This window comes from Coturnix japonica, chromosome 15 (assembly GCF_001577835.2).
Source record: "Coturnix japonica isolate 7356 chromosome 15, Coturnix japonica 2.1, whole genome shotgun sequence".
Taxonomy (NCBI): Eukaryota; Metazoa; Chordata; class Aves; order Galliformes; family Phasianidae; genus Coturnix; species Coturnix japonica.
In genome coordinates, this window is record NC_029530.1 from 6,916,760 (window position 1) to 6,943,509 (window position 26,750).

Genomic DNA, 26,750 nt, shown 5'->3' on the forward strand with positions numbered 1-26,750 from the left:
CGATGGGTCGGAGAGCTGCCGCTGTGCCCTGCCTGTTGCTGGTGATGCTGCATCCAGGCACAAAGGGAACGGGTGGATCCTGCTACCCCTGAGTTCCACCGCCGCACCCGGAGCACCCAAAAAACGTCAGGTCGTGGCCACCAGAACCAGGACCCGACCCACGGCAGGGCTCGGTGACACCGCTCTGTGCCCACAGCCATCAACCATCCCCATGTGCTTCTCCCTGCTCCACCGGTGCAGTGCTCTGTTGGGGAGCAGGGCCCAGCCCGTGCTGTGCCAACAGCCCCTGCACCAGTGCCAGCTCCTGCTCCAGCTCCTGGGCACTACAGCCCAACCCCAGCACAGCTCCATGCTCCTCACCCAGCACCCGGAGCACATGGGCCACCAGCTGTGCCCTCACCAGCAGCACAGCCAGGGCAGCACGCAGCACGGCACAGCCCAGCTCCTTCATCCAGCAGCGCGTAGCAGGTTCTGCAAGGAGAACAAGCAAAGGTACAGTGAGCACCAGGCTCCTTGGGACCATGGGTTTCCCAGCCCAGGGCTGCCACCATACCATGGCTCCATCGCTGCTGGCAGTAGTGCAGGTCCTGCAGCGTACCAGGGCCTGCAGCCTGCAGCCAGTGCAGGGCAGAGCTGGGAGCCTTCTCCACAAGCTGCAGCAGGAAGGGCAGCAGCTGCTGTGCCAGGGCAGCTGGCTCCACAAACACATTGGGCTCATCCTCCTTGTACAGGCTGGGGGGGCTGCAGGGGAGAAATGGGCACATAAAACCTCTTAACACCCAATGCTCCCCGCCTTCCCAACCCTTACAGAGGGCTGCACTCACGTGTCAGCCTCCAGGTCCTCTACAATGGCCCTGAGGTCAGGCTGGGGTAGGTGCTGCAGCAGCGAGCCAAAGGTCTCGGGGTGATGCCCAAACTCATCCAGGAGGAGCTGCAGGAGGCTCAGCAGCCCCACATTGCCCTGCACGAAGATGCAGCCATCTCCTCCTGGCTGCCCCAGGCCATGCTGCACAAGGCTTGCAAAGCCTGCAGCTTCGTGCCGTACATCGGGGTCCTCATCTTGCAGGAGGTGAATACTCATGTTTATCACCCTGCAGGGGAAGGAAAGCATTGCCACATGCCCAGTGGGTGCTGTGTGGGAGGGAGCACACCTAGAGCTACTCAGGACCTACCGCAGTGCCATAGGGACAAGCCAGGGGCAAGAAGCCCCCCGGCATCGCCGCAGAACCTCAGTGCCTGCTGTCTGCAGGGAGCACGCAGCTGCCAGCCGCAGCACCTCGTCTGCCAGGGGTCGGCCACATGTCTCCAGCACTGTGCACCACCGCTGCACCAGCAGGGAATCCTCATCCCTGAACCTGTGTGGGGCAGAGGAAGAGGTCAGGCACAGCTCCTGGATTATGGACCACCTGGAGGTCACAGGATCCAGGCACAAAGCCCAGGGCTCTGATCCCACAGCCCTACCCCACGGTGAGCAGCAGGCTGGCAGCACATAGTGCCTGGGAGAGGAGCTCCGGGCCAGGGCGCTCTGTCTCCATCATGAGGAGCAGCATTTCCACACATGCTAAGGCAGAGCCCTGGAGCTTCTGGGAAACTCCCTGGGACCAAGCTGGGCAGTTTCTGCAAAGATGCATCAAAGCCTCAAGGTACAATCTGAGGAACTCCTTGTTCCCTCTGTCTTGCAGCACTGACTGTAAGTTCTCCTGGTCAACAATGGGAAAGAATGGACAAGGTCAGTACCCCACATCAGCAAAGCCCTCAGAAACACTGTCCTGAGCAGCACCTGAGGATGCACTGGAGCTGTGCCTCCTCCCAAGAGGTCAATGAGGGACAAGGGGGGGCCACCGTGCATTAGTGTCCCACTTTGGATCTGTGATTTTGAGCTCCACCGTACCAGCACTGTCAGACGAAGGGCCCTTTCCAGCTCCCCACATTCTGCTCTCTTCCCATCGGCCACCCAGCTCAGCACAGCAAGGTGGAAATCAGGGTGTGGATGTTGCAGAAGCGAGCAGACAGTGTGGATTCTCTTGCTGTCAGCCAGTCGGGCTGCTTCGCTGCAAGCAAAGCGGGCCATGGTCTGGTGGAGGATGGCTGCACCCACCTGGAAGAAACACAGATCTCCTCCCAGTGCTCTGCTCCTGGGCACAAGGATGGGCTTCCATCTGCCATGCCCTAAGCTTCACAGCAGGGAACAAGAGAAGTACCTGCAGCTCAGCACAGCCCGGCTCCCTGCCCAGCATGAGGCTGCCCAGCTCAGAACTGACAGCATCCCAGATGCTCTGTGTGAAGCTGGGGCTGAGGGATGCGGGCAGGAGGGTGAGCACCTGGAGGAAGGCGGCACAGACAAGAGGGCAGCGCTGGGCAGGGCTGAGCAGCCAGCCCTGGGCCTCCAGCTGCAGGGCCACGGGGTGCAAGGCCTCAGCAGGCAGCCTGTGGGGACACACATCCTCACCATGGAGCCCAGATAGAGACACCACAACCATGGGGCAACACAGGATTACTCACCCATCAGTGCCTGGGTTGGGGGCCAGCAGTGCCTGCATCTGCAGCAGGCGCCCATGCAGAGCGTTGTGTGAGTGGACTCCCCCAGGTGCAGGAAGCTGCTGGGCAAGGTGCAGGAGCAGAGCTGGTCGTTGGGGTGGTGGGACAACAGGAATCAGTGCTTTGGCAGCCATAGCTCGTATGGCATAGATGGGGCTCCCGGCCAGCTCCAGCAGTGGCTCCAGGAAGTGAGTGGAGGGGCTACGGGGTAAAAAGGAAACAGTGTGGTGACATGCTGAGGAGAGAGTATCTACTGCCAGCACTCTGCCTTACCTGCTGGGATCATTGGGGCCAGGCTGCAGCTGTGCCAGCAGTGTGAGGACAGCGTGCAATGCGGGATGCAGGTGAGGCCCCCCTGGCCTGGCTGCCTGCAGCTCGGCCAGCAGCACGGCACCCAGCTGTGGGTGCTGCCCCAGGAACGCGGGCAGGCTCAGCCCCTCCACAAGGCAACCCTCAATGCAGCTCTGCTTCTGGCCCAGCAGCCGTGTGGTGAGAGCACCTGCGGGGAGTGGGCACATCAAACATCCCTGAAGGGTAATGCCATGTTCCAGCACTGGGATCCACCCAAAAGAAGGGATGGGGATATGTCCCCATGCTGTGGTTGTGGGGTGCAGTTCTGGTTGCTATTCCCCCATGGGCACTGCTGCAGGGATTGACCTATGGTGCCAGTGTTGTTGCTAGCAAGGACAGTGGGCATGGAGCAGGGTTGGGGTTACTTACTGAAGAGCTGGATGGCCGCATTCCTCATGGCCCAGCATGGTGAGCTCAGTCCCCGCAGTGTCAGGGCCACCATTGGTGTGGCATATTGCAGCAGCGCAGTGCCCAGCCCTGCACCACGCACCAATGTCTGCAGCACGTGCAGGGCACACACCTGAAGAGAGTGTGCAGAGCTCAGCACCAGGCACTAACAGCCTCATGCTACAGTACCCAATGCAGACAGATCCCTTTGAGGGGCTCTGTGTAGACCACCCCATTCCCAAATTGGCTTTAACGGCAAAGGGATCAGTGTGCACTGCAGTCACCTGTGGGAGGTCAAGGGTTTGGTCCCAGTCCTGCGGCAGGGCCACGGTGGCCAGGTCCAGCAGCATCTGGATACAGCGGGTGAGGAGTGGACGTGCCTGGGCTGGGTTTTCCCCACTGACAATGCAGAGGAAGAGCATGGGGAAGCCAGCAGCACGGCGTGTTATCGAGCTGCTCCGGGGTCCGCTCAGTGCTTCTAACCCCTGAGAAACAAAGCCCATCCAGACCGGTGGAAACTTGCCTGGTGGAGCCTGCAGCCTCCCAGCTGCTAACAGCACTCTGCAGCATCTCCTGCTGGTGCTTCCCCCAGGGCTGGAGGATATGGAAGCTGGAGATGAGTGGAACACAAGCAAGAACAGGCACAGTACCTGGTCCAATATGGTCTGTGGGATTGCCTGCAGCTCCATGCTGGGGTGGTTCAGCAAAGCAGCACAGAACTTGGTGAAGCCCATGCTGCAGCCCTCCACTGCTCCCTAGGGCAGAGTGGTGTCAGGACTCCCTGCTCTCCACCCTCCCACAGCACCCAGGGCTGCAGGATGGATCCATAAGGGTGGGAGAGAGGCCAAGCTCACCACAAGCAGGCCATGCACTTACCCAGTGCCTGCACCGCAGCAGGATCTCTTGGAAGACTGCTGCAGCTGTCTGCAGGCTGGCAAGTGGCAGGAGGTGCTCTGCACCAGGGGATGACAGCAGCAGCTCAGCCAGGCCTCCCAGCAGCAGCCCAACTTCCTGGGGAGAGACAGAGTGTGGAGGAGGCAGCAGAGCTGCCCAATGTTGCTGTCCTATCCACACCTGCTGTGGCAGGGCTGCCCAGTAAGGACCGCTACTGCTCAGCCCATCACCACCAAGATGCTTTTGAGCACCCAGCATTTGCAGCATTTTCTCAGCCTGCTGCAAGCCTTGCTCAGCAGAAATGTTCTTTTTCCAGCTCACTGCTGGGCAGGCTTTAGGTAAGAGGCTGTGATGGGTGCTGTCAGTGCAGCCCAACACAGCTGCAGGGCTGTGAGTAGGGCCAATGCAGCTCCTGCCCAGCTGGGGACTATCAGTGCTGGGAAAGCAGCTGAGCTATATAAGAGCAGGGAGGAAAGGTTACTTTTAGAGATGGAGAGCTGTAGTCTCTGTGTTTTCTGTTTCACTTCCTGGGTAAGAGGCAAAAGCTACAGTAACCTCCAGGTAAGCACAGTGCTCCTCAGCCCCCTTCCTCAGTGAGAGTGGATGCCCAGCACCTGGGCTATGCCATGGGGAGATGCTCCTACCTTCACTGACACCCAACAGCAGGTCAGGATCAGACTGTGCTCCTCTGACAGCAGAACTGAGTCCTCATCCTCCTGTTGGCCCTTCCCCAGCATAATGAGTGAGCCAATTGCATTCCCCATGTCTGCAAATGACGGAGCGGCCACTGCAAAAGGAAACTTCATCTGAGCCTTGTGAAAGGTTGCTCCTGGCAGTATGGACTGCTGGAGCTCACAACTGAGTCCAAGGCAGCTGTAACAGAAGTGTGGGTAGCTCCCTACAGGGACTTGCTCACCTTGCTGTTCAGCTTCTGGCCCCTGCTGGCTCTGCAGAGCCCCCAGCAGCAGGGAGGTGATGTCCCTTGCAGTGCCCACTAGGCTGCTGAGCAGCTCCTGCCAGCCCTGTGCTGTCTCTGCTGTTTGCATGCAGGTGACCACCTCAGGCACTTGTAGCAGGCACCTCCGCAGGGCTGCAAGCACACCTGAACGACACCCATCCCATGTTACAGCAGGGCCTGGGGCAATCTGGGCTTCCCAAAACAGCATGTATGGCTGGAGAGTGAACACAGAGCTCCTCCAGCACACAGGTACGTACCATGCATTGGTGCTACAGCTGCTGCCTGCAGCAGGTTCTGCTGAGCTGTGGCAAGCTGGGCCTGCAGTACCCGCAGCAGGTGCTGAGTGAAGAACAGGCTGCGGTTTGTCAGCGTCTGGGCTGTGCTGGCCTCCAGGGCCAGGAGCTTCAGGGTGCTGCTGTCTGACCTGGAGCAAGAGGTGTGTGCTCATGGTGTGCAGGCCCCAGCCCTAACTTGCTCCACTGCTGCAGGGCTGTCCCAGAGCCAAAGCAACCCCTTGGGCTGCCAGGGGTTGCCCTGTCACTGCCCGTCCCACGTTCATACTTCTGCAGGATTGTCTTCATAAGCACTGCTCCGACTTCAGCCTCCTGCACGCGGGGGCTGCTGAGGGCATCGTGGGCCAGCTGGAGCAGTGCTGGGCTGAGGGTCTCAGGGAACGCTGCAGGGAAGTAGCGGATGAGCAGCTCCGAGGCCATGTCCCTGATCTGCCGGAGGAGGAGGAGAGGTGAGAATGGAGATGTGAGTGGGGGGAGTAGGGCAGCAGGTGGCACCCACCTCATTAGTGCTGTCCTGCAGGCAGCCCAGCAGTGCCAGCAGGTTGGGCTGGGAAAAGAAGTCCCAGCAGCTGCTCTGCCTGGCGTGGCCCAACAGGGTGGCCATGGTCCCTGCAGGGATGGGGATGAAGATGGTGGAACAGGGCAGAGGAGCAGCCCGAGAGCACAGGGATGGTCTGGTGTGGGTGTCCCTACTCACGCGGGGGCTGCCCTTTCTTCCTCTCAGGGCTCCAGGTGTCTGTGCAGGTCTCCAGAATGGCAGTCAGCAGGAGCAGAGCCGTCTTCTTCCTCTGGTAGTTGGCCCAGGGGGTGAGTGAGGACATACAAAGCTGCAGCAGCCACTCCACAAAGTCTGCAAAGGGAGAACCCAGCACCATAGCCACCTGCCTGCCATGCCCCCGGGGCTGTGTGTAAGTACTATGGTGGCCGCTCACCTACAGCCTGTGCCGGCTGTCCCACTCCCTTGCTCCTCAGCTCCCTGGGGTCCTTCCCCCGCAGCCGTGCCAGCGCACCGTCCCGCAGCCGTCCCAGCACCTTCTTGAGGGCTGCCTGCAGCAGCTGCCGAAAGGCAGAGCTGTGACAGTTGAGGTTGAGGGGCAGGAACTCCCGCAGCAGCTGCTCCTCGATGCCTGCCAAGCTGTGCCCGGGGCTGCTGCACAACAGTCCCAGTGCTGCCAGCCGCACTCCATCCTCACGGGCACTCAGGCAGGACCGCAGCCGTGCTACCTCCTCAGCCTGCAGCGCTATGACCCCACATGTGCTCCTCTGCACCCTCAGCAGTGACACCCAGGCTCGCAGTGCGGCTGTGTCTGCACCATCGAACTGGGCGGCCAGCAGCGTGCCAGCAGCCGGGAGCTGCCGCAGCGTCCAGGGCAGGAGGTGGTTGGCAGCGTTGCTGTGCAGGATGGGCAGGGGTGAGCGGAGCGCCTGGCTGAGGAGTGGCAACCAGCGCTGTGCCCAGAGCTCAGCCTGCACATCACCCTGCCCCTGGGAGCACTGCTGCCGCACCAGGGCCCTGTACAGCTCGGTGGCCATGGGGCACAGGTGGTTGGTGGCCAGACAGCTCAGGAGTTGTTGTGGCAGCATGGGACAGGCATCCAGCACCTGTGGGAAAGGCCATGAGCACCCAATGAGTCAGCTCCACTCACTGCACCACCAACAGGGATGCAAGCTTGCCATCCCCTACCTGCTGGCTGCCCACATAGGGGACAATGGCACACAGGGGCACGTATCTGGCCTTGATCTGCCACGGCATTGAGACTGCCCTCTGCAGCATCTGTTGATAGAGGGGTCTCTCCTGGTCCTCAAAGTGTTGGCACTCCAGGTGGTAGATCTCCAGCAGGAGTTTGAAGGAGCTCTGGATGATCTCGGATACACCCTCCACCTGCAGGAGGATATAAACTGAGGTTGGTATGGTTCCCCTTCCTTAATTCCTGCTTTAGAAGAGACCCTGTGGCCATGGACTTCTAGATGGCAACCATGGGTTAGGGAGATGGGAATTGCAAGAGATGAGTCATCTCATTGCAACAGTGTTGGGGGTGCCACCTGCAGCCTTACCGGGGCCTCGGCGTTGTCCCATAACAGCTGGGTGAGCTCCTGCAGCAGCTTGGCATCCTCAGCCAGGAGGCGGCTGCCCCGCAGGTGCCAGAGCTCAGGCAGGTTCTCCTGGACACGCTGCAGCCACAGCAGCAGGACTGAAAGCAGACAGCCCCAGTGCTGAGCCCAGCTGGTCTGTGGGGCTCAGGGAGCCATCAGTCCACACAGAAACAAAGCAGCCCATGAAGGAAGGCATTCTGTGGGCAGGAGCAGCACTGACAGCCCCACCAGCAGGTTTGTCTCCTACCTTGGAAGCAGTGGTAGTGGCAGTCCTTCTGCTCCTTGCTCAGGGTGCACACAGTGGGGAAGAGCACGTCCAGCAGCAAGCAGGCCTGCAGGAGCACAGTGGTCAGCAAGCAGAGAGATGGGGACTTCCAGGGAGAAAAAAACCTCAGTACAGATCAGGAGAGAATTTGGTATCCATGTGAGCTTTCTGTGCCTGCCCAGCAGCCCTCAGGTCTGGGAGAGCAGCTCAGCTTTTGCCGTGTGATGCAGAGCAGATGCTATGTTAGGAATGACTTTACCCCAGACTCTTACTGCTGGGTGAGGGGCTCTGACCCTGGAGTAAGCCCTCCTACCTGGCAGGTGCTGCCCTCCAGCTGGAAGCAGAGGATGTCTGAGTGGCAGCATGTCAGCAGCCCCCTGCTCAGCGCCAGCCTCTCCAGCCCATCTGACTCTGGGATGCTGTGAGCCTTCACTGTCAGCTCCCCAACTCTCAGCTCCCCTGCACCTGCTGGGAAATGGCTGCGTTAAATGGGACAGAGACCCAAACCCCACTATCCATCCACTTGGTGGCCCCTGAGAGTAGACACAGCAGCAGAACTCTGACTGACGGTGAGCGTCCTGTCCCCTTTCAGTTCCTTTGGTGAGGCTCTTCCCAGTGCTGGCGTAGCACACACCTCTGTTCATGAGCTGGAAGAGGGTGAGTGCAGCGCTGGCCCCGCTCTCAGGCTGTGGGGCTGTGTTCAGCAGCATGCTGAGCGCTGTGCCTACCAGCAGTCGCACATCCTTGTTCAGGGCCTGGATACAGGAAACAAATGCACATCTCTAGCCTCTATGCATTATGTGGGCAACTACAGAGCATCCTTCTGATGCTGTAATGTTCCACTGGGGACATGAAAAGCAGCATTGGAGGGCAGTGCTGCCGATACAGTAGCAGGACTGCACATACCTTCCCTGCCACTGCCTCCAGCAGCAGCCCCAGGATGCGCTGCAGGGCTTCATTCTTTGCTGCTGCACTCCACACCAGTGGGGCTACATCCTTTGGCAGCGTTTGGAAGAGCTGGAGGCAGGCCTGGAGGAATGGAAAGGATGGTGAGGATGGCCTCCAGCACTGCACACCTCCAAAGACCACGCGTGGTTCCGCAATTCAGGCTCCAACCTTGACAGCCAGGCAGCCCCAGGTGCCACTTGGTGCTGGTTGTCCCTGCAACACGTAGCCCAGGGTGTGAGCCAGGCGCTGCAGCAGCAAGGCCATGTTCTGCTGCCAGTGGTGCCGGCCCAGTCTGCTCTTCTCTATGAACATGCACACTGCAGGCAGGGGGACAGTGTCATCTCTGACCCTCCCAGGGATGGGGAAGGGGTCAAAGAGTAGCAACTGACCTGCTTGAAGGTCCTCAGGGGACAGCACCTGGGGGGCAGAGAGAGGCACCCTTCACACCCCACACAATGTACATATGGGGGAAAATCTCTTCCAAAGCTCCCGTAACCAGCTCCCTTCCATTATGCCCCCAAAGGCAGGGGACTCAGGGCATGGTGGCACCTCCATGCCAGCTGTTCTCACCTCTCCATGCGATGCCAGCCCGGCCAGCAGCGCGCCCACCTCCTGCTCCAGCAAAACCTCCTTACCCACAGCCAGCTGGGTCACAATCTGCTGAGAGACCCCCCTTAGCTCCAGCAGCAGCACAAGGATCACTTATAGGGGAGCATTACAAACCTGTTCCAGCTTCTGGAAGGCACTGGAGCTGCCTGCAGCCTCCAGCTGGAAGGCCAGGACACAGCGCAGCAGCGGCCGCACCTCCATCTCACCCAGCACCTTCAGCTCCTCGCTCAGTGTCTGTACCAGCTGCACAGCATCCTCCAGCTGCTTATCCCGGCACCGCTTGGCTGTGCTCCTGCAATGGGATGGGGACAACGTGGGGTGCAGCGTTCTGATGTAGCATGGGAGCACCTTGATGCCTCCCTTCCCCCCGTAGCTCCATACCCCAACCCTCACCCCATCCACCCGGCCCCACTCACCCCATGAACTGCTGCAGGCATCGCACACAGCGCAGCACGGCGGGGTTCGTCCCGCACCGCCCCGCATACAACGCAGCGCAGGCCCGAGCCTCCCGCTCCGCACCCATGGCGGACAGGCGGACACGCACCGCAGCGCCCCATAGCGGTGAGCGCTCAAACTGCAACCCCCGCCTGCATAGAGCGAGGGGGGGGGTTGTCCCGTTTCACCCATTTCAAACCCTATAAATTCACTTTTGACAAGCGAACGGCTAAAGCAGATTAACCTTTTATTTATTTATTTATTTATTTGCTAATCTTCTATAATGGCTTTGGAATCTCCTTAAGCAATAAGGAAATGATAAGAGCCTGTTTCTTTTCTTCTTATCTATATCTATATTGTCCTCCCTTGTCTGCATCTTTTTCCTTCTTGTTTTATTTTCCTTTCCTTTTTTTCTAATACGAAATGGCCCCAGCGATCCTATCGCCGTAAACACAACATTGGTAATCCCTTCCTTTATTCGCCTCCAGTAACAGGGAGCAGAGAGGTGTCTGCAGATCAGGATTGATTACAGCAGGTATCAAAAGTCTCCTTTGTAAGATCTGGATCCTAAATCCCGTAATTCTTTGATAAAAGAAGCATTACGGGTCCATTTTCTGAACTGAAAGGTACGGCAGAAATGGGAAAAAAAAAGCAATCAGCAGAGGCACTAATAGGCTGCGTGAGTGTGGGGGGAGGCAGGGATGGGCAGGGAGCGGGGAAAGGCCCTTTGTGAAGGATGGGGAATGGGGATTAAACTGCTTCAGCCATACGATTAGTGCAGCTGAGAGCAGAATGAGCCTGGTTTAGGAAACAGGACCTGGCCCCACACTGTCCTCATGCCAGGGCTGGGAGCAGGGGGCCATCAGCAGCAGGATACAATGGACTTTTCCCTTTGTATTGAATGGTTCTAATTTATGTTACAGATTCAACAGCCAAAGGAGAAGCTATAGAGAGATGGAAGAAAAACTACTGATATTTGATGTGCGGGAGGTTCACAGCTCTCACTCCTGTGTCAATGGCACCACACCGCCCTGCCCACACTCACTGAGCAGAACCATTCACCAGGTGGGTTTCCTGCATCTTACTTTTGACCTTGGTTTGCACAGCTCTGAGGGCAAGAAACCTCGGGTTTAAGCAACCTGAGCTCAGGCCTCTCCTTCAAGGCTGTGTCCCCAGGCTGCTCATCTTGTTAGGCTCAGTGCATGCACCCATCCCTTCCATGGTGATTCCCAGACAGTGTTCACTCCTGGGTACCAAGTCCCACAGAGATGTGCCACTCAACTGTACCACCAACATGCTGTGAGAGACCATCATCTCATTTATTAAGGAACCTGAATCCCTACAGAGAGTGTGCTAGATGTAAAACATCAGTATCACTGTTCTGATTATGGCAGTGGAGGTGCAGGAAAGAAGAAAGAGGGCAATACAATTTCTCTGCTTTCTGCAGAAAATAAGTCAACTTTTGCAGAGAGTTCTGGTGCAGGCAAAGGCTGTGCTCTCATTATAAATAACTTCTTATTAAGCTGAGCTCTCTTCTCTCTCATATTGTATGATATGACAGCTCTCTTTTGATGGGAAAGCTTTCATTTGGCCAGAGAAAGGGATAATTTGCTTCTTGTAAGGAGTTAATCCTCCAGTCCATTTCTGTGCTGGGGATGGCTGTCCTCCCCCTGCCCTGCACCCGAGGCTCCAGCACAATGGAGATCATAACCACCTCAAATCTACACCTGAGATGGAGAAATCAGATTTCCTTCTTGAGTCATTTTTGTGGGATTAGCTAAATCTTAGATCCACACTAACCCTTCACAAAGCCGCCAAGATTAGTTAGAATTTATTTTATTCACAAGGGGGTTTATGGTTTTCTTTCCAAAGGGATTATATGTCTCTCTCTATATATAGGGTGGCTTTAGGCATAAAGCAGCCAGGTTAGAGGGAGGAAAAGTGCGTGTGTGTATAAAATAAAAACTCTGCTGCCAGAATGACCATCACTTGAAGCTCTGGGGCAAGGCAGGGATTCTGGGCAGCCTCACTGCTCTGCTTTCAGGGCTCCATAACACTGCCAGACCCTGCAGAGAGCAGACCCTGCTCAGTGTGAGCTTCTACCACCACTGGCCCAGCCAAGGATGTCTGCAGAGCCCACACTGAATGCCAACTCAGGCAGGACAGCTGTGCAGTGCTCGTTCAGCATTGAGAACATCCTCGCCAGCCCAGCAGAGAGGACCCCTCAGGTTCTGGTCCCACTCTGCCTCCGGAGCATCCTGGACTGTGCTCCTAAGGGGCTGTGTGAGCTGGAGGGCATTGCCCTGCAGGAGGAGGAGGAGGAAGAGGAGGAAGAGCTGGAAGCTGTGGCTTGTAGCTGCTGCTGCTGCTCCCATACGGGCACACGACCTCTGCAGGACCCTCCAGGTTGGCTGGGTGAGTGACTGGGGTTCTGTGTGGTAAAGTTTGTGTGCTGGGTGACAGTGCTCTAGTGAGGAGCTGCTGGGTCTGCTGTTAGCAGGGATTCTGAGAGCTGGCACCTTCACCAGGGTGTTAAATCAGCAGGTGCTCCTTGTTACCGAGCATGGCTGGATTATGGTAAAGCGCACAGGGTGGCACTTCAGGGTGGGAGCTCTGCACAGTATGGGCCCCATGGTTATGCTGACAGTGCTCCTTTGCACCACCTGCTCTTGGGAACCTCGCTTGTCCTTTCAGGGAAAGGTGGGAGTTTTTTTTACTCCATCTAGCAAAATGGATGCATTTAACAAAAGAAAATAAAAGAAAAAAATAGAAAGCCTTAATCTGTGGTTCAAAAGCATCCTGAAAGCTCTTTCACCCATACAAGCTGCACTCCATCCACACAATGAGTGCGGATGCAGACAGCGCTTGATGCCACTGTATTTCAGCTGCATGGAGCTGACTGTCCCACTCCTTACAGACAGCCGCTTCCCTTGGCCCATGCGACTGCTCCACTCGGCTGTCAGAGGCTGCAAGAGCCCCCAGGGCAGCCCCAGGGAGCTGCAGAACTTCCAGCACATCCAGCGTCGGACACGTCGCCATCGCACCATATTCACCGAGGAGCAGCTGCAGGCCCTGGAAACACTTTTCCACCAGAATCAATACCCGGACGTCATCACCAGGGAGCATTTGGCCAACCGCATCCACCTGAAGGAGGAGAGGGTGGAGGTGAGGTGATGGGAGAAGCTTCTCCCCACTTCTCACTCCAAGAGAACACAAACTGGGGCACGGGACTGTCTTTCTGGGGAGCTGTAGACCCACAGTCCATAGTCTCATTGTAAAAAAACATTCTTGGTATTTTGGGTATTTGATAACATGTAGATGAGATGTCAGGGGGATTTTTGTCACTGAGAAAGCAGTGAGGCCCAGGCAAAGGCTGCCCAGAGTGGTTGTGGATACCCCCATCACTGGAGGTGTTCAAGGCCAGGCTGGATGGGGCTGTGGGCAGCCTGATTTAATGGTGGCAGCCCTGCCTGCAGCTGGTGGGTTGGAACTAGATGATCTTTGATGTCCTACCAGGTCTTCCTATGGTCCTATGGTATCCTATTGCTGCTCTGCACAGCCCAAGGGTACACCTACCCAGCCAACATAACACAGACATATAACATTCATAAAAGACATAACGTTCTTTTCTCCTTTTACACTCTCCAGGTCTGGTTTAAGAACCGTCGAGCCAAGTGGAGGCATCAGAAGAGAGCGTCTGCCTCGGCGCTGGTCCTGCAGGGCAGCACGGAGCCACCAAAGGAGAGCTGCTAACAGCCCTGAGGGGGGGAGCAGAGGGGGCTGGGGCTTCTGCGGTTCAGAGAGTGGGATGGGGGATTCAGAGTGGGATGGGGGATTCAGAGTGGGATGAGGGATTGAATATGGACGCAGGCGGGGCTCGCCCTAACCCCCCCCGCTGTGCTGTCCCCCACTCCGCTCCTCCCCGCCGCAAGGGGGCGCGCTAACCGCCATTCCCCGCTCCTCTCCCGGAAGGGGCGCTCCAACTCACCGCGTCGCGTTATTATGACGTCACCTCCTGCAACGGAGGCTGAGGAGGATCAGGGTGTCATGGCGGCTGTTCCTGCTTCTTCCCCTGGAGCTTTAGTGCCCGTTGCCACCGAGGCCGGTGCCGTGGTCAGGAGCAGGGAGGCCGTCAGACCGGCTGCGAAGCGTCCGAAGAAGATCCTGGATGAGGATGCCTATATTGAGGTGGGCTGTGGGCCCGGGACGCGGCCCTGTGTGTCCCGAAGGGCTGTGGCGCATTGAGGGCTCCTGACCCGTCCTTGTCATTTTCTATTTGCAGAGTTTAGAGAATATTATTCAGCGCGATTTCTTTCCTGACGTGGAAAAGTTACGGGCACAAAAGGAGTATCTGGAAGCTGAGGAGAATGGGGACTTGGAGAAAATGAGGCAAATCGCCATTAAATTCGGTTCCTCTGTGGGCAAATCATCGCGGGACACACCTGTGCCGTGTAAGAACCAGCTCACCGTGGCTGTTTTAATGTTTAAACTGATATTATAGACCATTTCTACCCTCCAAAAAGCCCCAACACCTTGTGCTTAGTTATTTTTTATACTATGGACAATGCAAGAGGAACTTCAGCTTTTTATTTGTGTTGTTTTTTTGTTTTTTAAGGTAAAAAGCTTTGTATTTAATGTTACTACTCTTACTGCATTGGGAATTGCATGGGAATTAGTATGGCAGACTGGGCAGTAGTCACTATCTGATGACTGATGCAGTACTTCTCTTTGATAGCATCCAATAATTCCTTCTGGAGAGAGAGAAGCAATGTGGTAATGGTGCCTCAGATGTATTTTGTCAAGCTCCTGTTTATTAGTGAAAATCACGTGCAATACCTTGCAGCATTGTAATATCAGAAGCTTTAGGCTGTGTTCTAAGTCATCATTGCAGTTTTTGGGGTGGAAGGCACAGAAGGCTCACGACAGTCCAGAGTTAATGCAGCAAACATCAGATGCTCAGTGATGTGTTTGTTTTCACTTCAGGTTTGGGTGTTTTTTATGCTGAAGGCCAGTGCTTAGCTGAGCTCTTGCTGGGCAGTTTAGCTAAGCAGCTTTCTTGTAGCACTTGTCACACAGTGAATTCTTTTCCTCCCATCCAGCGGTTGCCCCACTGAGCTGTGTTATGGTTGTTAAGCTCACATTGCTGCAGCAAATACAACCCCTCTTGTGAAAATGTCTTAGATGAGAGATGTTGTTTGTTGATGGCACCATAATGAAAGTAATGTTTTATAGTTTTTACACAACTTTTTAATGAATTTGTTTTTCTCATGATTTGATTTCTATGATTCATGTTTGGTATATGACCTATACTGTGTTACAGAATTTCATGGCAAATGTTCAGTTCTGTGCTCTGGTAACCATGCAAACCTTTTTCCTTTTACCACAGATGTGACTCCAGCCACGTTTGAAACCCCAGAAGTGCATCCAGGTGGTCTCCCTCTGGGGAATAAATCCAGAGCTGGAACCCGAGCTGCAGAGGAAGGTAGGAGAATAATGTTTCTGTCACTAAATTTCTCAGCAGCATGAAAATATGCTTGTGAACTCTGTCTCCTGGGAAGGTGAAGATTTGGGGTATTTAGTCAATGTTTAAGCAGTTTCTTATAACCTCCTAATAAGTGAAAGTGATCAGTCTGAAATTGTGTGAATTCTCAGTTATAGATCTCTTTAAGGCACTATAAGTTCCTGATACATTGAATTTTTTTGGAAACAGTAAATTTTCCCCTTGTCACTTGAAATTGGGATCAATAAGCAAAGGTAGCAGAGGCTTAGATACTCACGTGGCATGCTAAAAATGTCTGCTACCGTCTGGAACTTGTGCATTTTCCCTTTAACATGAATAGCTATAAATGCCATGAAAGCATTTCTTTGAAAGTTGGTTATGTTTCCTAAAAAATTTATTGTTGTACCATTTTGCAGGTTACGCTAATTTTTTTCCCCCACTAGGTTTAATTATTAATGGGTCAGTAGAGGGATAGCTCACAGAAGGAACTAAGACTTGTGTATAGGTCTCTTACAGAAAGGGAGGTATTAACTTTTGTCAATTTTCTTCCCTCTTCTTGTTAGGAGAAGCAGAAAAAGATGATAAAGATGCTCTTCCCAATCTGGACAGTTTCTTAGCAAAACACACGAGTGAAGATAATGCTTCATTTGAGCAGATCATGGAAGTGGCCAAAGAGAAGGAGAAAGTCAAGCATGCTTGGCTGTACAGTGCGGAAGAGGAGTATGCTCAGGTAGGGAAAAGGCTCAAGTGTTTCTCTGCACTTCCAAAATGACACAACAGGGAAATGCCATTTTACTGTATTTCTTTTCTGTTTAATTCAATGGTATATTTTCTTACCATCTGTTTTCAGACTCTGCCAAATGCTTCCATGTCTGTATTCTTATGGAAAAGTTTGAAAACACTCTGATTAATAGTATAAAAAAATCTTCTGCTCTTTTCTCACTGTTTGTATCAGTTAATACATTTTCTGTAAGGCTAGAATGGTAGAAAGATTCTTTCAAGACATCTCACTTTAGTCTTGTAGACTGCCTTTGTATGAGATATGTGATAGATCTTGCTATTCCCTTTTTTTTCCACAATGAAGCATTCCATTTAATTTTGATTAGTAGATGGAGAAAAGCAATGACTGTTTGAATCATTGTGAGAGTTGTCACAAGGTGTAACAAAGTGATATGCGTAACCTTGGTGAGAAATGAAGTCTGTAGTGCTCACTTGATTTTATACAAGAGCTCATACAGAGTTTTGTAAGCTCACCTATGGGCACAGGATGGTTTCTCAAGTGCCAGTTGCCAGAGGGAGGGAGCTCATGTTTTGCAGGTGCTAAGTTTATGAGGACTTGTAGCTGGGCTGGTGATTCAGCTCTTCCAAGTGGTATATGCTAAATGAAAAGATTGCAGGAGTACATATTCAGTCCTATTTTTTTTTCTCTTGTCCTTTCAGAGGCGAAATGAAAACCTGGCACTTCCTTCAGCAGAGCAGCAAGCTCTGGAGAACGTGAAAGCTGGACTGGAGACCTGGGAGTACACAGCTAGAAACACCCTCATGTATTACCCAACAGGTAAGGCATGCAAGTCTCTCAGGAGAGTCATCTGTCTAGGTGGGTTGACTCCAAACAGTGTTTATTCCCCTTCTGACAGGACAGCTCTTATTGGTGTTACTGCACTGTTTCTTCTGTGGAGCTCAGAGGTGTGCAGCTGTTAGAGTCTTCTCCACCCATTCTGCACCATTCTTGAGATTTTGCTTCATTGCCTCTGACTGCAAAGCTGGATCATGTTCTGTTAATAAACGTGATTACTGAATATATTACACAAGCATTTGTTTGCAGGAGCCATAAGTATTTCTGGTTTGTTTCATCTTATTCATAAGCACTTATTATCTTCAGTCATTTGTTGCTTCTGGTCAAAGGGCACTGCTTTGGTTTATTGATCTCTTGATTGCTATAGAAAGCTGTATCGTGTTGTAGCTGAGCCCTTTCACAAAGACTTTCTGCATTTCAAGGTGTACCTGATGAGGAGAACACATTTAAGAAGCCCAGGGAAGTTGTCCATCGGAACACTCGTTTTGTGAAGGATCCATTTAGCCAAGCCGTGAGCAAATCACAGCTCCAGCAAGCAGCAGCCCTCAATGCTCAGGTTAGTAAATTTTGTTGCTTCTGATCAAAAGCCTTTAAAACAACAGAATTGTTGATGACGTGTATGCTGGATACAGATGTCTGGCATCTTTCTCTAGAAGATGATGAATGACAGTGTCTTTGTTGTTTCAGTACAAACAGGGGAAAGTAGGGCCAGACGGGAAAGAGCTGATACCCCAGGAGTCTCCAAAAGTGAATGGATATGGATTTGTGGCTACTCCCTCTCCTGCCCCTGGTAAGAGGTTTTTCTATTGTTTTCCTCCTTTCATCTGAATCTGCTTGTGTGTTACAATTTCACTTTGTTCAGATGTATTGGCTTCAGGATGTTTTCAGTTAGAACACCCTGACTATTTTTCTTCTAGTTCAGATGTGGTATCCGAATCTGTAGCCGTTCCTCACCAGCATGGTTTTCTCTGTCTTTTTTTTTTATCACTCTTAAAATGTGAATGTAGTGAGGCTTTTCCTCTGAGAAGCCTGTAGGTGGCATATGGAACGCACCTCTTTTCTTCAGTGAAAATGCATTTTCCAAACACTGGACAGACAGATTTTCTAGCCAGTGACTTAATCTTAGGATCTGTTCTGCAGTTGTAGCTGTTAGGCAGGGTGTAGTCATTGTGTGACACAGACATTTGGTTATTCCATATCTGACGTCCTCTATCATTTCCTTGCTTTTAAATAGTTTCATATATTGAAAGAATTTTAATATATTATCAAAGGGGAAAACTGGTAGTATAGAATTAGAAAATGAAAGTTTGACTAAGTAAAAGCATCCCAAATGGAAAAATAAACACATGGGAGGATCAGGTTGGGCTTTGTAAGCTGGAGGATGACGCAGCCGTGAGCAGTACCTGGTGTTTAAGGTCATGTCTTTGTAATGGAAACAACATGTTACTTTTCAACATGGGCTGTGATTTCCTCTGCAGTAGGAGGGCTCATTTGTGTCTTGAGTTTGCTGCATATGATTCTCTGTGGGTGAGTTTTGTGGTTCTTTTTTTGTGCTGACCAAATAGTTAAATATCTCGCATGAATATGACTTTTTAAATTTGTTTTCAGGTGTGAATGAGTCTCCTTTTATGACATGGGGTGAAATAGAAACCACCCCTTTACGTCTAGATGGATCAGAAACACCATATGTGGATCGCACACCTGGACCAGCCTTCAAGGTATTTCATAGGAGTCAACATGTTGTTCTTTGGGGGTGGGGGAGCATGGACTAAGAAGGGAAAGACGAGTAACTAATAGATTAACATTGCTGCGGGATGTGTGACACATCTCTGGGCTGCGTTCCCAGTCCTTGAGACTAATAGTCTGCGTTCTGCTTGGAGGGTGGAGATGGACATGGCTCCACATAAAAGTTACTTAGTGCAGTTATCTGAGGTGCAGTACACAGTTGGAGACAGTGAGACTTGAAGTTTGATGATAGGCCTAAACAAAGCTTTTGGAGAAAGCTGAAGGGATGCCTGGTTTCCTTGATTTTAACGTAGGAATGGGTAGAAATAATATTTCCCAAGTCTGAGGCAGCTGTATCGCTTAAAGGCTGAAAAGGTACTCTGACTTTGTTAATGGCACTTGGCCCTCTGTGCAGCCTGTTTCCTGCTGCTATCATTGAACATGAGTTGTCTTAGATTCTTAGTTTAAGTGTAATTTTCTGTGCCTCTGTTTTGTTGGACTTCGAAGTTGTTGTCTGGTTTCTCTGCTGTTTAGCAATGCCTTTATTTGCCTGAGAGTTGGCTGGCCATGGGCCAGGCTAGGCAAGACACAGGTGACATTGTTTGTCTATGAGAGACAGCAGGAGGAAATGCCAGATGTAATGGCTGCTTCCTTGACTGAACTGGTTCTACCATATTTGTTACTTGCAAAGGCAAGTTGAAAATCTCTCTGTGTCCTCTCTTGCTTTTATGTAGCAGAAGAGTGGGCTGATCCCACTCCTCCCCAGTTTAGATTGTTGTCAGCTGCAATCGAACCATGGAAGTGCTTTGTTTCATTTATACAGCGCTCATACCTAGTGCTTTGACAAGTAAAGTGTGTGATGTGTTTATAGATCCTGGAGCCTGGACGTCGTGAGAGGCTAGGACTCAAAATGGCCAATGAAGTGGCAGCTAAAAACCGAGCAAAGAAGCAGGAGGCACTTCGGAAAGTCACAGAAAACTTGGCCAGGTGAGATTTCTATTGTGATGGAGGAATTGGGGGATGGGTATTTTCTGATGAGATTTAAATCAATATGTGCAAAAAGGGAGGAATCGGGAAAGTGCTGGAAGCAGGAAGAGATGCAGTTAAGCTAAATATTTTTAGTCATTAAAAAAACTTGCTTACCAAGCGAAGGTGCATGGTGGCTGTTCTTTGTACTATCTCTTGTGAGCATTACTGCTCTGCCCTGTGCTACTCAAGTAGTGCACCTGAATCAGGTCAGTGGCAGAAGTGGACGCCTAGTCCTCCCATGGAAGCATTGATGATAGGATTCCTGATAAAAAATTTTACAGTAAAATTTTTGTGTTTAAAACCCTCTTTTCTATTCCAGCCTCACTCCAAAAGGACTAAGCCCAGCAATGTCGCCAGCTTTGCAACGGCTAGTCAACAGGACTACGAGTAAATACACCGACAAAGCCCTGCGAGCCAGCTATACTCCTTCTCCAGCCCACACAGGAACTCCTGGTTACAAGACACCAGCAAATGGGCCCCAAACACCCACAACCACCCCACAGTCTAGGACAGTATCTCGGACACCAGTATCTCAAGATACTACATCAATCACAGACAATTTACTACAGCTTCCTAAAAGAAGGAAGGCATCTGATTTCTTCTAAATATTCTTGTCATCAGCAAGGCAATAGTGAACAGCACATGCTCAGCTGTCTGCAACATGGATGCTTTGAACTATCAGTAGTAAGAGGTATCTAGATTCAGCTGACAGAGTGGAAGCCAGCAGTTATTAGATCTGGGACCAGACCTAGACTATGTAGCTGAAATAGCTTGTGATGTGCTTTATGGAAGACAAGTGTCTCTTGCTGTGGTATAACTTTCCTTTGAACTGCATGGATATGTTACCCAGGGCTGCTGTACCATAAGGATGCTTCCTGCAATGACAAAGAAAAGTCTGGACTGTTAGCTAAAGCAGTGATAAATTTTAAAATCTCTTTTTTCAGATGGTCATGCATTTAAATACATTTCTATAAAAATATGTCTATTTATAAAATATGTTAAGCCTTCCTAAAAGGTTGAACTGAATTTTACTCTTCCTTGTCAAACTTTTTTGGTCTCATGCTTTGCAGAAGAGAGGATATCAAAGAGTCACAGAACTGTAGGGGTTGGAAGGGACCTCTAGACATCATAGAGTACAAACCCCCAGCTAAAGCAGTTTCCCTACAGTGGATTGCACAGGGACATGTCCTAGTGAGACTTGAGTATCTCTAGAGAGGGAGTCTCTACCACTTCTCTGAGCAGACTGTTCTAGTGCTCTGTCACTGACAGTATAGAAATTCTTCCTTATGTTTATGTGGAATTTCCTACGTTTCAGTGTCTCCCCTTTTCACCTTGTTCTATTGCTGCACACCACTGAAAAGAGTCTACCCCCATCAACTTGACTCCCACACTTTAGATATTTATAAACAGTTATGAGATCCCCTCTCAGCCTTCTCTTCTCCAGACTGAAGAGTCTCAGCCTTTCCTCATACAGGAGATGCTCCGGACCCCTAACCCACATATGTATGAGATGTCACTCAGAGTTTTAGGGGACGTCTCTTTAATGCAAGTGGATTGTAAACTGGTGCTTCCCAGTGTGTGGTGGACTTGTCAAGAGAAGTATTGTGTTGTGGAAAAAAGGATGCTGCCAGTTCCAGACATCAATCCACACTTAATAGTAACCTGCAATTTTACTTATGTTCTGCAGCTGGTGTAACAGAAGCTTCAGTGTGAGCAGCACTGTGACCCAAAAGAAAGCTTTCCTTTGTGCTTTTGATCATAACTCTTGGTTCTTGCAAACCACATCAGAGATGGTTGTTCATTCAGCTCAGCAGATGAACTTTGTAAAGCAAAAGATGACTATTTCTGAAAGGGTTTGGAGTAGCTGAAGCTGAAAACCAGCAGTTTCACAAGCTGGACCAATTTTTAACAGAATGTCATTTCCTTCTCCCTACCTTTCCATCCTGCAGAAGGAAGTTTGGCTTGCTGGTCATGTTCAGGCTATTCCTCTGCAGACTTTGGGAACACTCACCCTCTTGTGAAGTGGACAGAGAGGGCAGGGATTTTGGACTTTGGAGTCTGGAACCATAAGTATCTAAAAGCTTCATTCACAGACAACCCCTGAGATGTGTCAGGCTGAAGCATGTAGAAAACGAGGTCCTCACACTCCTTGGCGATGTATTTTGATGCAGGGAAGTCAATCTTGTATTATTTCTCAGTACACATAATTTTGCTGATATTAGAATCTATAAAGGGCATTAACACATAGACCATTGTATACAGAATGACACGCAGGCTCCAGATGTCAGGAATCCTGGGGTCACAATGTCCTGCAGCCCTTTGGGGACTACATGTGCCCACAGAAGGTTTTGCTGAAAATCTTCCATTTTCATCCTGAGAGTTTGGAAAAGTCAAGTCTGACATCTTGATGTTTAAATGTTCATTGGGAAGGTTATTCCCATATTTCAGGTCCCTGTTATCTAAGTATAAGTCATGGCAATGCTTGGTGGCAGAAGCCAACTGCTGGAACTTAACATGAGCAAAGTTCTCTTTCACAGCTTCTGCCATCTCGAGGTGGTTCAGGAAGTCTCCCTGTACCCCCAGCTCCATACAGATGTGCAGTTTCCCTCCTGATACCTCAAAGATCTCAGATGTTTTGATGCTTGATAGGTAGTGCAAACGTTCCATCTGTTTCCTTAGGGAGAAATCAGTCCAGGAATTCCTCAGGCATTCTGTTGTCAACTATTTTTATGGCTACATTGCTTTTAACCAGTTGCAGCAGGTTAATTTAACTGCCATGGGAGACTTTTAGTGTGGTGCTCAGTGATTTATTTCAGTGATATTTTAGGGGTGTCTTCCTCTTCAGTTTGCCAGTTTTAGATTATTTTTTTTTTTCCCCTACAAGCTATAATGGAGAAGGAATCGTTCATGATGATGTTCACAAGAAAGGTCTTCGTGAAGGCATTAAACTATTAGTAAATTTTCCTAAGCAACTGAATTTAAGGGACGTGGTTTGGTGGTGGTGATGGGTTGATGTGGACTAAGATTAGTGGTACCAACCTTAATGATTCTATGAATTTCTAATGCTGAAGGTTTCCTTCTTTACCCAATAGATGGAAATCTAAGCATTTCTTGCTGGTTATAATGAGTTTTCAAAATACTTTCATTGAATGGACCAATGCTCAATTTATGCTGCTTGGCTTTATGTTCAAGCACAACCGTGTATCTGAGTTTGTTATTGCAGCAGAGTGTTTTGAAACCTTTCTGAAGCCGTTTAATTGTTCACATTTGTATCTCAAGAGGCACACAGGGTTAAGTACTACATGAAGGAACTCCTAAAGGTGCTGGGGAGCAAGGGATGCTGCTTGTTTGTCTATTGCTTTCACAGTGGCTGCATTCAATTACTGTTTGTTTCTATTTCCTTGGTGCTTTCTCTTAACTTTCTTTCCTCGGTTTTATTTCAGCTTCTCTATTTTATGGCTCTGATGATTGGCTGCTTCCTGTGGGCTTGGCAGCTGTTATTTTACTAAACTCTCATTGAGTAAGTTGCATTTTGACTGCCAGCTTCTGCTGTACTCCAGAAAAGCTCACATCACTCCTTCAGAACTGATGGGAGGATGGTGATGTGTGCTGATTGCTTCCCTGTATAATCAGTCTCTGGGGCTTTTTGCTTTATGTTGGTTTCTGCTTTTTCAAACGTAATTCTTCAGTTCTCAAGGGTATGGCTTCAAAGCCTTAATGATGAGAACAATGCAGTGGATAGGGACTATCCTGCACAGCCCACCAATGTCATGCTGATGAACATCCTGATCTCCAGACTGGGACTTTTGGTTGTCATTCCTCCCAAACCCCCTTTCTTTGAAACTTTTGGCTCTGCTGAAGAGCAGTTTTAACCATTCTGAGTTGTGGTTATTGCAGTACAAGCTGATCTATGAGTGTGAGCTGAGCCCTGCTGCAGGAAGGCACAACCAGCTGAGTACACTGCACCACGCCTGGGCACAGGGCAGCCTGGGGAACACTTGGCAGTCCGGATCTTCGCCGTGATCGCATGACATTCTGTGCAGGGAATATCCATGGAAATAATTATGCAGCTCTTTGAGCAGTGCCTGCGGATTTCTAGAGGGCTGAGGCTGTTTAGTGCCCTGTTTGCTTTGGAGGAGAGCTTCCTCCTGCGTGGTTTCCACTGCCACTTCCACAGCACCTGTCCCTGGCTGTGACCTTTCCGAGTGACTTTTATAGCACAACTTGTGAGAATGAATTGAGCGATACAGCGTCGCTGGGGTTTGTGAGTGGATGGAATAATGAATAGGTTTTGCTTTTTTTTCTTTTTAGTTTGGATGTAACCAAGTGCTCAGGTTTTTTTTTCTTCAGGCAAAAAGAAGAAACAAGTAACCTATTCTCAGACACTGATGGATGAAAATAAAGAACGTCTATTTACTGATGTGTGCCCGTGTTTTCAGTGATATTCCCTAAGGACCAACCTGGGTAAGCAGCTCTGAAGCTTTTAGTTCAAATATATTTCTTTCACAATGTTTCCACAATCTGCTGGTCCCTTTGAGGTGCTCACATCTGTGCAAGTGCTGGGCTGTGCTAAAGGCTCCGCTCTGCGTTGCTCTGCCTGCAGCCATGGCCCTGCTGCAGAATGTGTTCGTGTTAATTATTAATTCCTGATTATAATTATAAAATTATAATTATAATATTATATTTTATATAATAATAAATAATAATATAATTTTTATACATACAATATAATTTATATTTTATATATATATTTTTATATATTTATATATATTATATATTATATTATATACACAATATAATTTATATATAAATTTATACATACAATATAATTTTAATATTATTATAAATAATAATATAACATAAACAATAAATATAATTTTACAATTATAAAATTATAAATTTATAATTTATAAAATAATTTATAAAAGTATAGATTTATAATTTATTATAATTATAATTATAATAATAATAGGGCTGGGGGCAGTAGGAGGGGGCAGCAGGAGGGGGCTGTGGTGGCAGCAGGGCCACTTAAAGCCTCTTATTGGTGACCTTAGAACCTACACGTGGAAAACATCGAGTTGAGTGTTTTAATGAACCCTCAGCTCTCGCACAATTGATTTCATCCCCGTTTCATGAATTATTAGGAAATAAACCCCCCCATCACCCCCGATCAAAGCCCCATCCTCGGGCACCAGCCCCGACCCGCTCCAGGCCCCGCCCATCTCGCCGCTGATTGGTCGATGGCCGCCCCGGTGGGAGGGGGGCGTGGCTACGCGAGGGAAGGCGGCGGGGAGGCGCGGCCGCCATCTTGTGCGTCGCCGGATCCAGGCGAGCGGCCCGCAGCGTGGAGCCGACACAGCCCCGCTCTGACCCCCGCAGCCGCCGCCGCAGCCAGGGCCGCTGGATCCCGCCCGGGGGCGGCGGCGGACGGGGCGGGGAAGAGCTCGGTGCGGACGGGATCGACCGGCGGCGTCGAGGTCCCTCCGCCTCCTCCTCCTCCTCCTCCTCCCGCCAAGCGTCGCCCCGCTCTTCGCTCCCCGCGGGTTTGTGGCGCTGAGCCGGGGGAGGATGAACGGAGGATAAATGGTGCCCAAAGCGGACAGCGGAACCTTCCTGCTCCTCTTCCTCCTGGTGCTGAGCATCACCGAGCCGCTGCGGCCAGGTACGGGCGGAGGGGGGCACGGGAACGGGGCCTGCAACGCTCCTAGGGCCTGGGCTGCGCCTGGCTGTAGGGCTGTGGGGCTGTAGGGCTGTAGGGCTGTAGGGCTGTAGGGCTGTGGGGCTGTAGGGCTATAGTGCTGTAGGGATGTAGGGCTTTAGGGCTGTAGAGCTGTAGTGCTGTGGGGCTGTAGGGCTTTGGTGCTGTATTGCTATAGAGCTGTGAGGCTGTAGTGCTGTAGGACTGTAGTGCTGTAGGGCTGTAGTGCTGTATTGCTGTGGGGCTGTTGTGCTGTAGTGTTGCAGTGCTGTAGTGCTGTAGTGTTGCAGTGCTGTAGTGCTGCAGTGCTGTAGTGTTGCAGTGCTGTAGTGTTGCAGTGCTGTGGGTCTGTAGTGCTGCGGGGCTGTAGGGCTTTAGGGTTGTAGTGTTGTAGTGCTGTAGGGCTGTTGTACTGTAGGGCTGTAGTGCTGCAGGGCCGGGCCCACCCACACCTCCGGGCTGCACTGCGAGGGGAGCGGGGCCCCGCAGGTGGCTGAGGCGCAGCTTTGAAAGCCTGGCTGTAAATGCATGTAACCCTGCAATGAGAGGAGTGCCCGGGTGTCAGGTGCTGCTGTCCTGCCTGAGCCCCAGCTCAGCCCCCTGTGCGTTTGGTGACACGGAACCGCATGCGGAGAGCTCCGAACTGCCTCTCAGAGTGATCATCCAAAGAGGGAAAAGCCCTGTTGCATCTCAGTTCTTACCACGTTGTGTCCCCGGTTCTGTGTGTTTGCTTCGTGCAGGGAAGCGGTGGAGCTACAGGGTATCCATAACCCCAATGTGAGGCTGGCTCCTCAGGTTTGGAAGCTGTTTTCTGTGGCACTTTGAGCTTCCCCTGGGTGTTGCTCACCCTTTATCAGAATGATGGTGAGAATGACGGCATTCCTCTCATAGCTTTGAAATCCCCTCGTTATTGCCCTTAAAAATAACTCTGATGACCCAAACTAATAAAACATGACACTGGTAGTGAACTGTGTTCAAGCAAGTTCTCGGTGCAGCTGAAGCACAATTGGGTCAGTGTTGGTAGTCAGACTGAAATAACAAACTTGGATGTTGAAACCGCTGTGTGTGTGACTTGCTTTGTTTTATCTCGTTTCTTTGGCAGGGCAGTGTGGATGTTAGGGCTTATGACATGCACTTAAGTAGCCAGGAAAAAAAAAAAAAGAAAGAGAAGCTGCTAGCCTGGCTGGTGTTATTGCAGCTAAAGACCTTTCTGTTGGTCAGGATGCAATGTCAGCTCTGTGACAGGCACCTTCCCTTATGGCTGACACTGGGTGCTATGGAAGCACTCAGCAGAGGTTTGTGTCTCTGTCTCTGGCGTGGAATTGAGCATTGCTGCCTTTTAGAAGTTGGAAAATGGTACTTCTCATACAGTGTCAGAGCAGGTGTTACTGTTGTATGGTATCAGATTCTTGTTAGCACCCAGTGCTTGGTGGTAAAAGACAAGGTTTTG

At 51.0% G+C, this 26,750-nt stretch overlaps 4 protein-coding genes across 5 annotated transcripts in view; 3 read left to right on the forward strand and 1 right to left on the reverse strand.

The window, feature by feature from the left end:
* On the reverse strand, positions 1 to 9,891 carry LOC107321480 (thyroid adenoma-associated protein homolog). The gene is given in 31 exon segments (XM_032447896.1): positions 1 to 471; positions 554 to 741; positions 825 to 1,091; positions 1,173 to 1,355; positions 1,462 to 1,700; positions 1,892 to 2,098; positions 2,202 to 2,427; positions 2,503 to 2,739; positions 2,812 to 3,037; positions 3,259 to 3,409; positions 3,561 to 3,761; positions 3,927 to 4,031; positions 4,153 to 4,287; positions 4,815 to 4,957; positions 5,087 to 5,272; positions 5,386 to 5,552; positions 5,690 to 5,886; positions 5,888 to 6,030; positions 6,119 to 6,271; positions 6,354 to 7,023; positions 7,106 to 7,303; positions 7,477 to 7,613; positions 7,763 to 7,847; positions 8,094 to 8,248; positions 8,415 to 8,535; positions 8,687 to 8,809; positions 8,897 to 9,045; positions 9,118 to 9,145; positions 9,299 to 9,385; positions 9,452 to 9,629; positions 9,754 to 9,891. Coding segments are annotated over 31 exon segments (5,664 nt in total). The 5' UTR covers positions 9,861 to 9,891; the 3' UTR covers positions 1 to 199.
* GSC2 (goosecoid homeobox 2) lies at positions 9,891 to 13,725 on the forward strand. The gene is made up of 3 exons (XM_015877890.2): positions 9,891 to 12,187; positions 12,690 to 12,937; positions 13,421 to 13,725. Exons 1-3 carry the CDS (start codon positions 11,896 to 11,898, stop codon positions 13,523 to 13,525), a joined length of 645 nt encoding a protein of 214 aa, XP_015733376.2. The 5' UTR covers positions 9,891 to 11,895; the 3' UTR covers positions 13,526 to 13,725.
* ESS2 (ess-2 splicing factor homolog) lies at positions 13,634 to 24,024 on the forward strand (the record flags this gene model as incomplete). The annotated part of the gene is made up of 10 exons (XM_015878276.2): positions 13,634 to 13,960; positions 14,055 to 14,223; positions 15,159 to 15,254; positions 15,836 to 16,002; positions 16,713 to 16,830; positions 17,271 to 17,404; positions 17,536 to 17,638; positions 18,457 to 18,566; positions 19,445 to 19,560; positions 19,922 to 24,024. Coding segments are annotated over 10 exons (1,626 nt in total), but the record flags the coding sequence as incomplete, so codon positions are not given.
* An 882-nt stretch (positions 24,025 to 24,906) lies between these two features.
* The window catches only part of DGCR2 (DiGeorge syndrome critical region gene 2), a 36,285-nt gene continuing 34,441 nt past the window's right edge, over positions 24,907 to 26,750 (forward strand). For both annotated transcript variants that reach the window (XM_015878274.2, XM_015878275.2), the window contains exon 1: positions 24,907 to 25,264. In XM_015878274.2, coding sequence (XP_015733760.1) covers positions 25,186 to 25,264 — 79 coding nt within the window. In that variant the 5' untranslated portion in view covers positions 24,907 to 25,185. The remainder of the gene's footprint in view (positions 25,265 to 26,750) is intronic.

What these genes read in the sequence shown, in the direction of transcription:
- GSC2 (XM_015877890.2), top strand. Translation starts at nt 11,896, where the DNA reads ATGTCTGCAGAGCCCACACTGAATGCCAACTCAGGCAGGACAGCTGTG. An exon ending in GGACCCTCCAGGTTGGCTGG is followed by an intron (nt 12,188 to 12,689) that starts GTGAGTGACTGG and finishes CACTCCTTACAG; the next exon opens with ACAGCCGCTTCCCTTGGCCC. An exon ending in TGAAGGAGGAGAGGGTGGAG is followed by an intron (nt 12,938 to 13,420) that starts GTGAGGTGATGG and finishes TACACTCTCCAG; the next exon opens with GTCTGGTTTAAGAACCGTCG.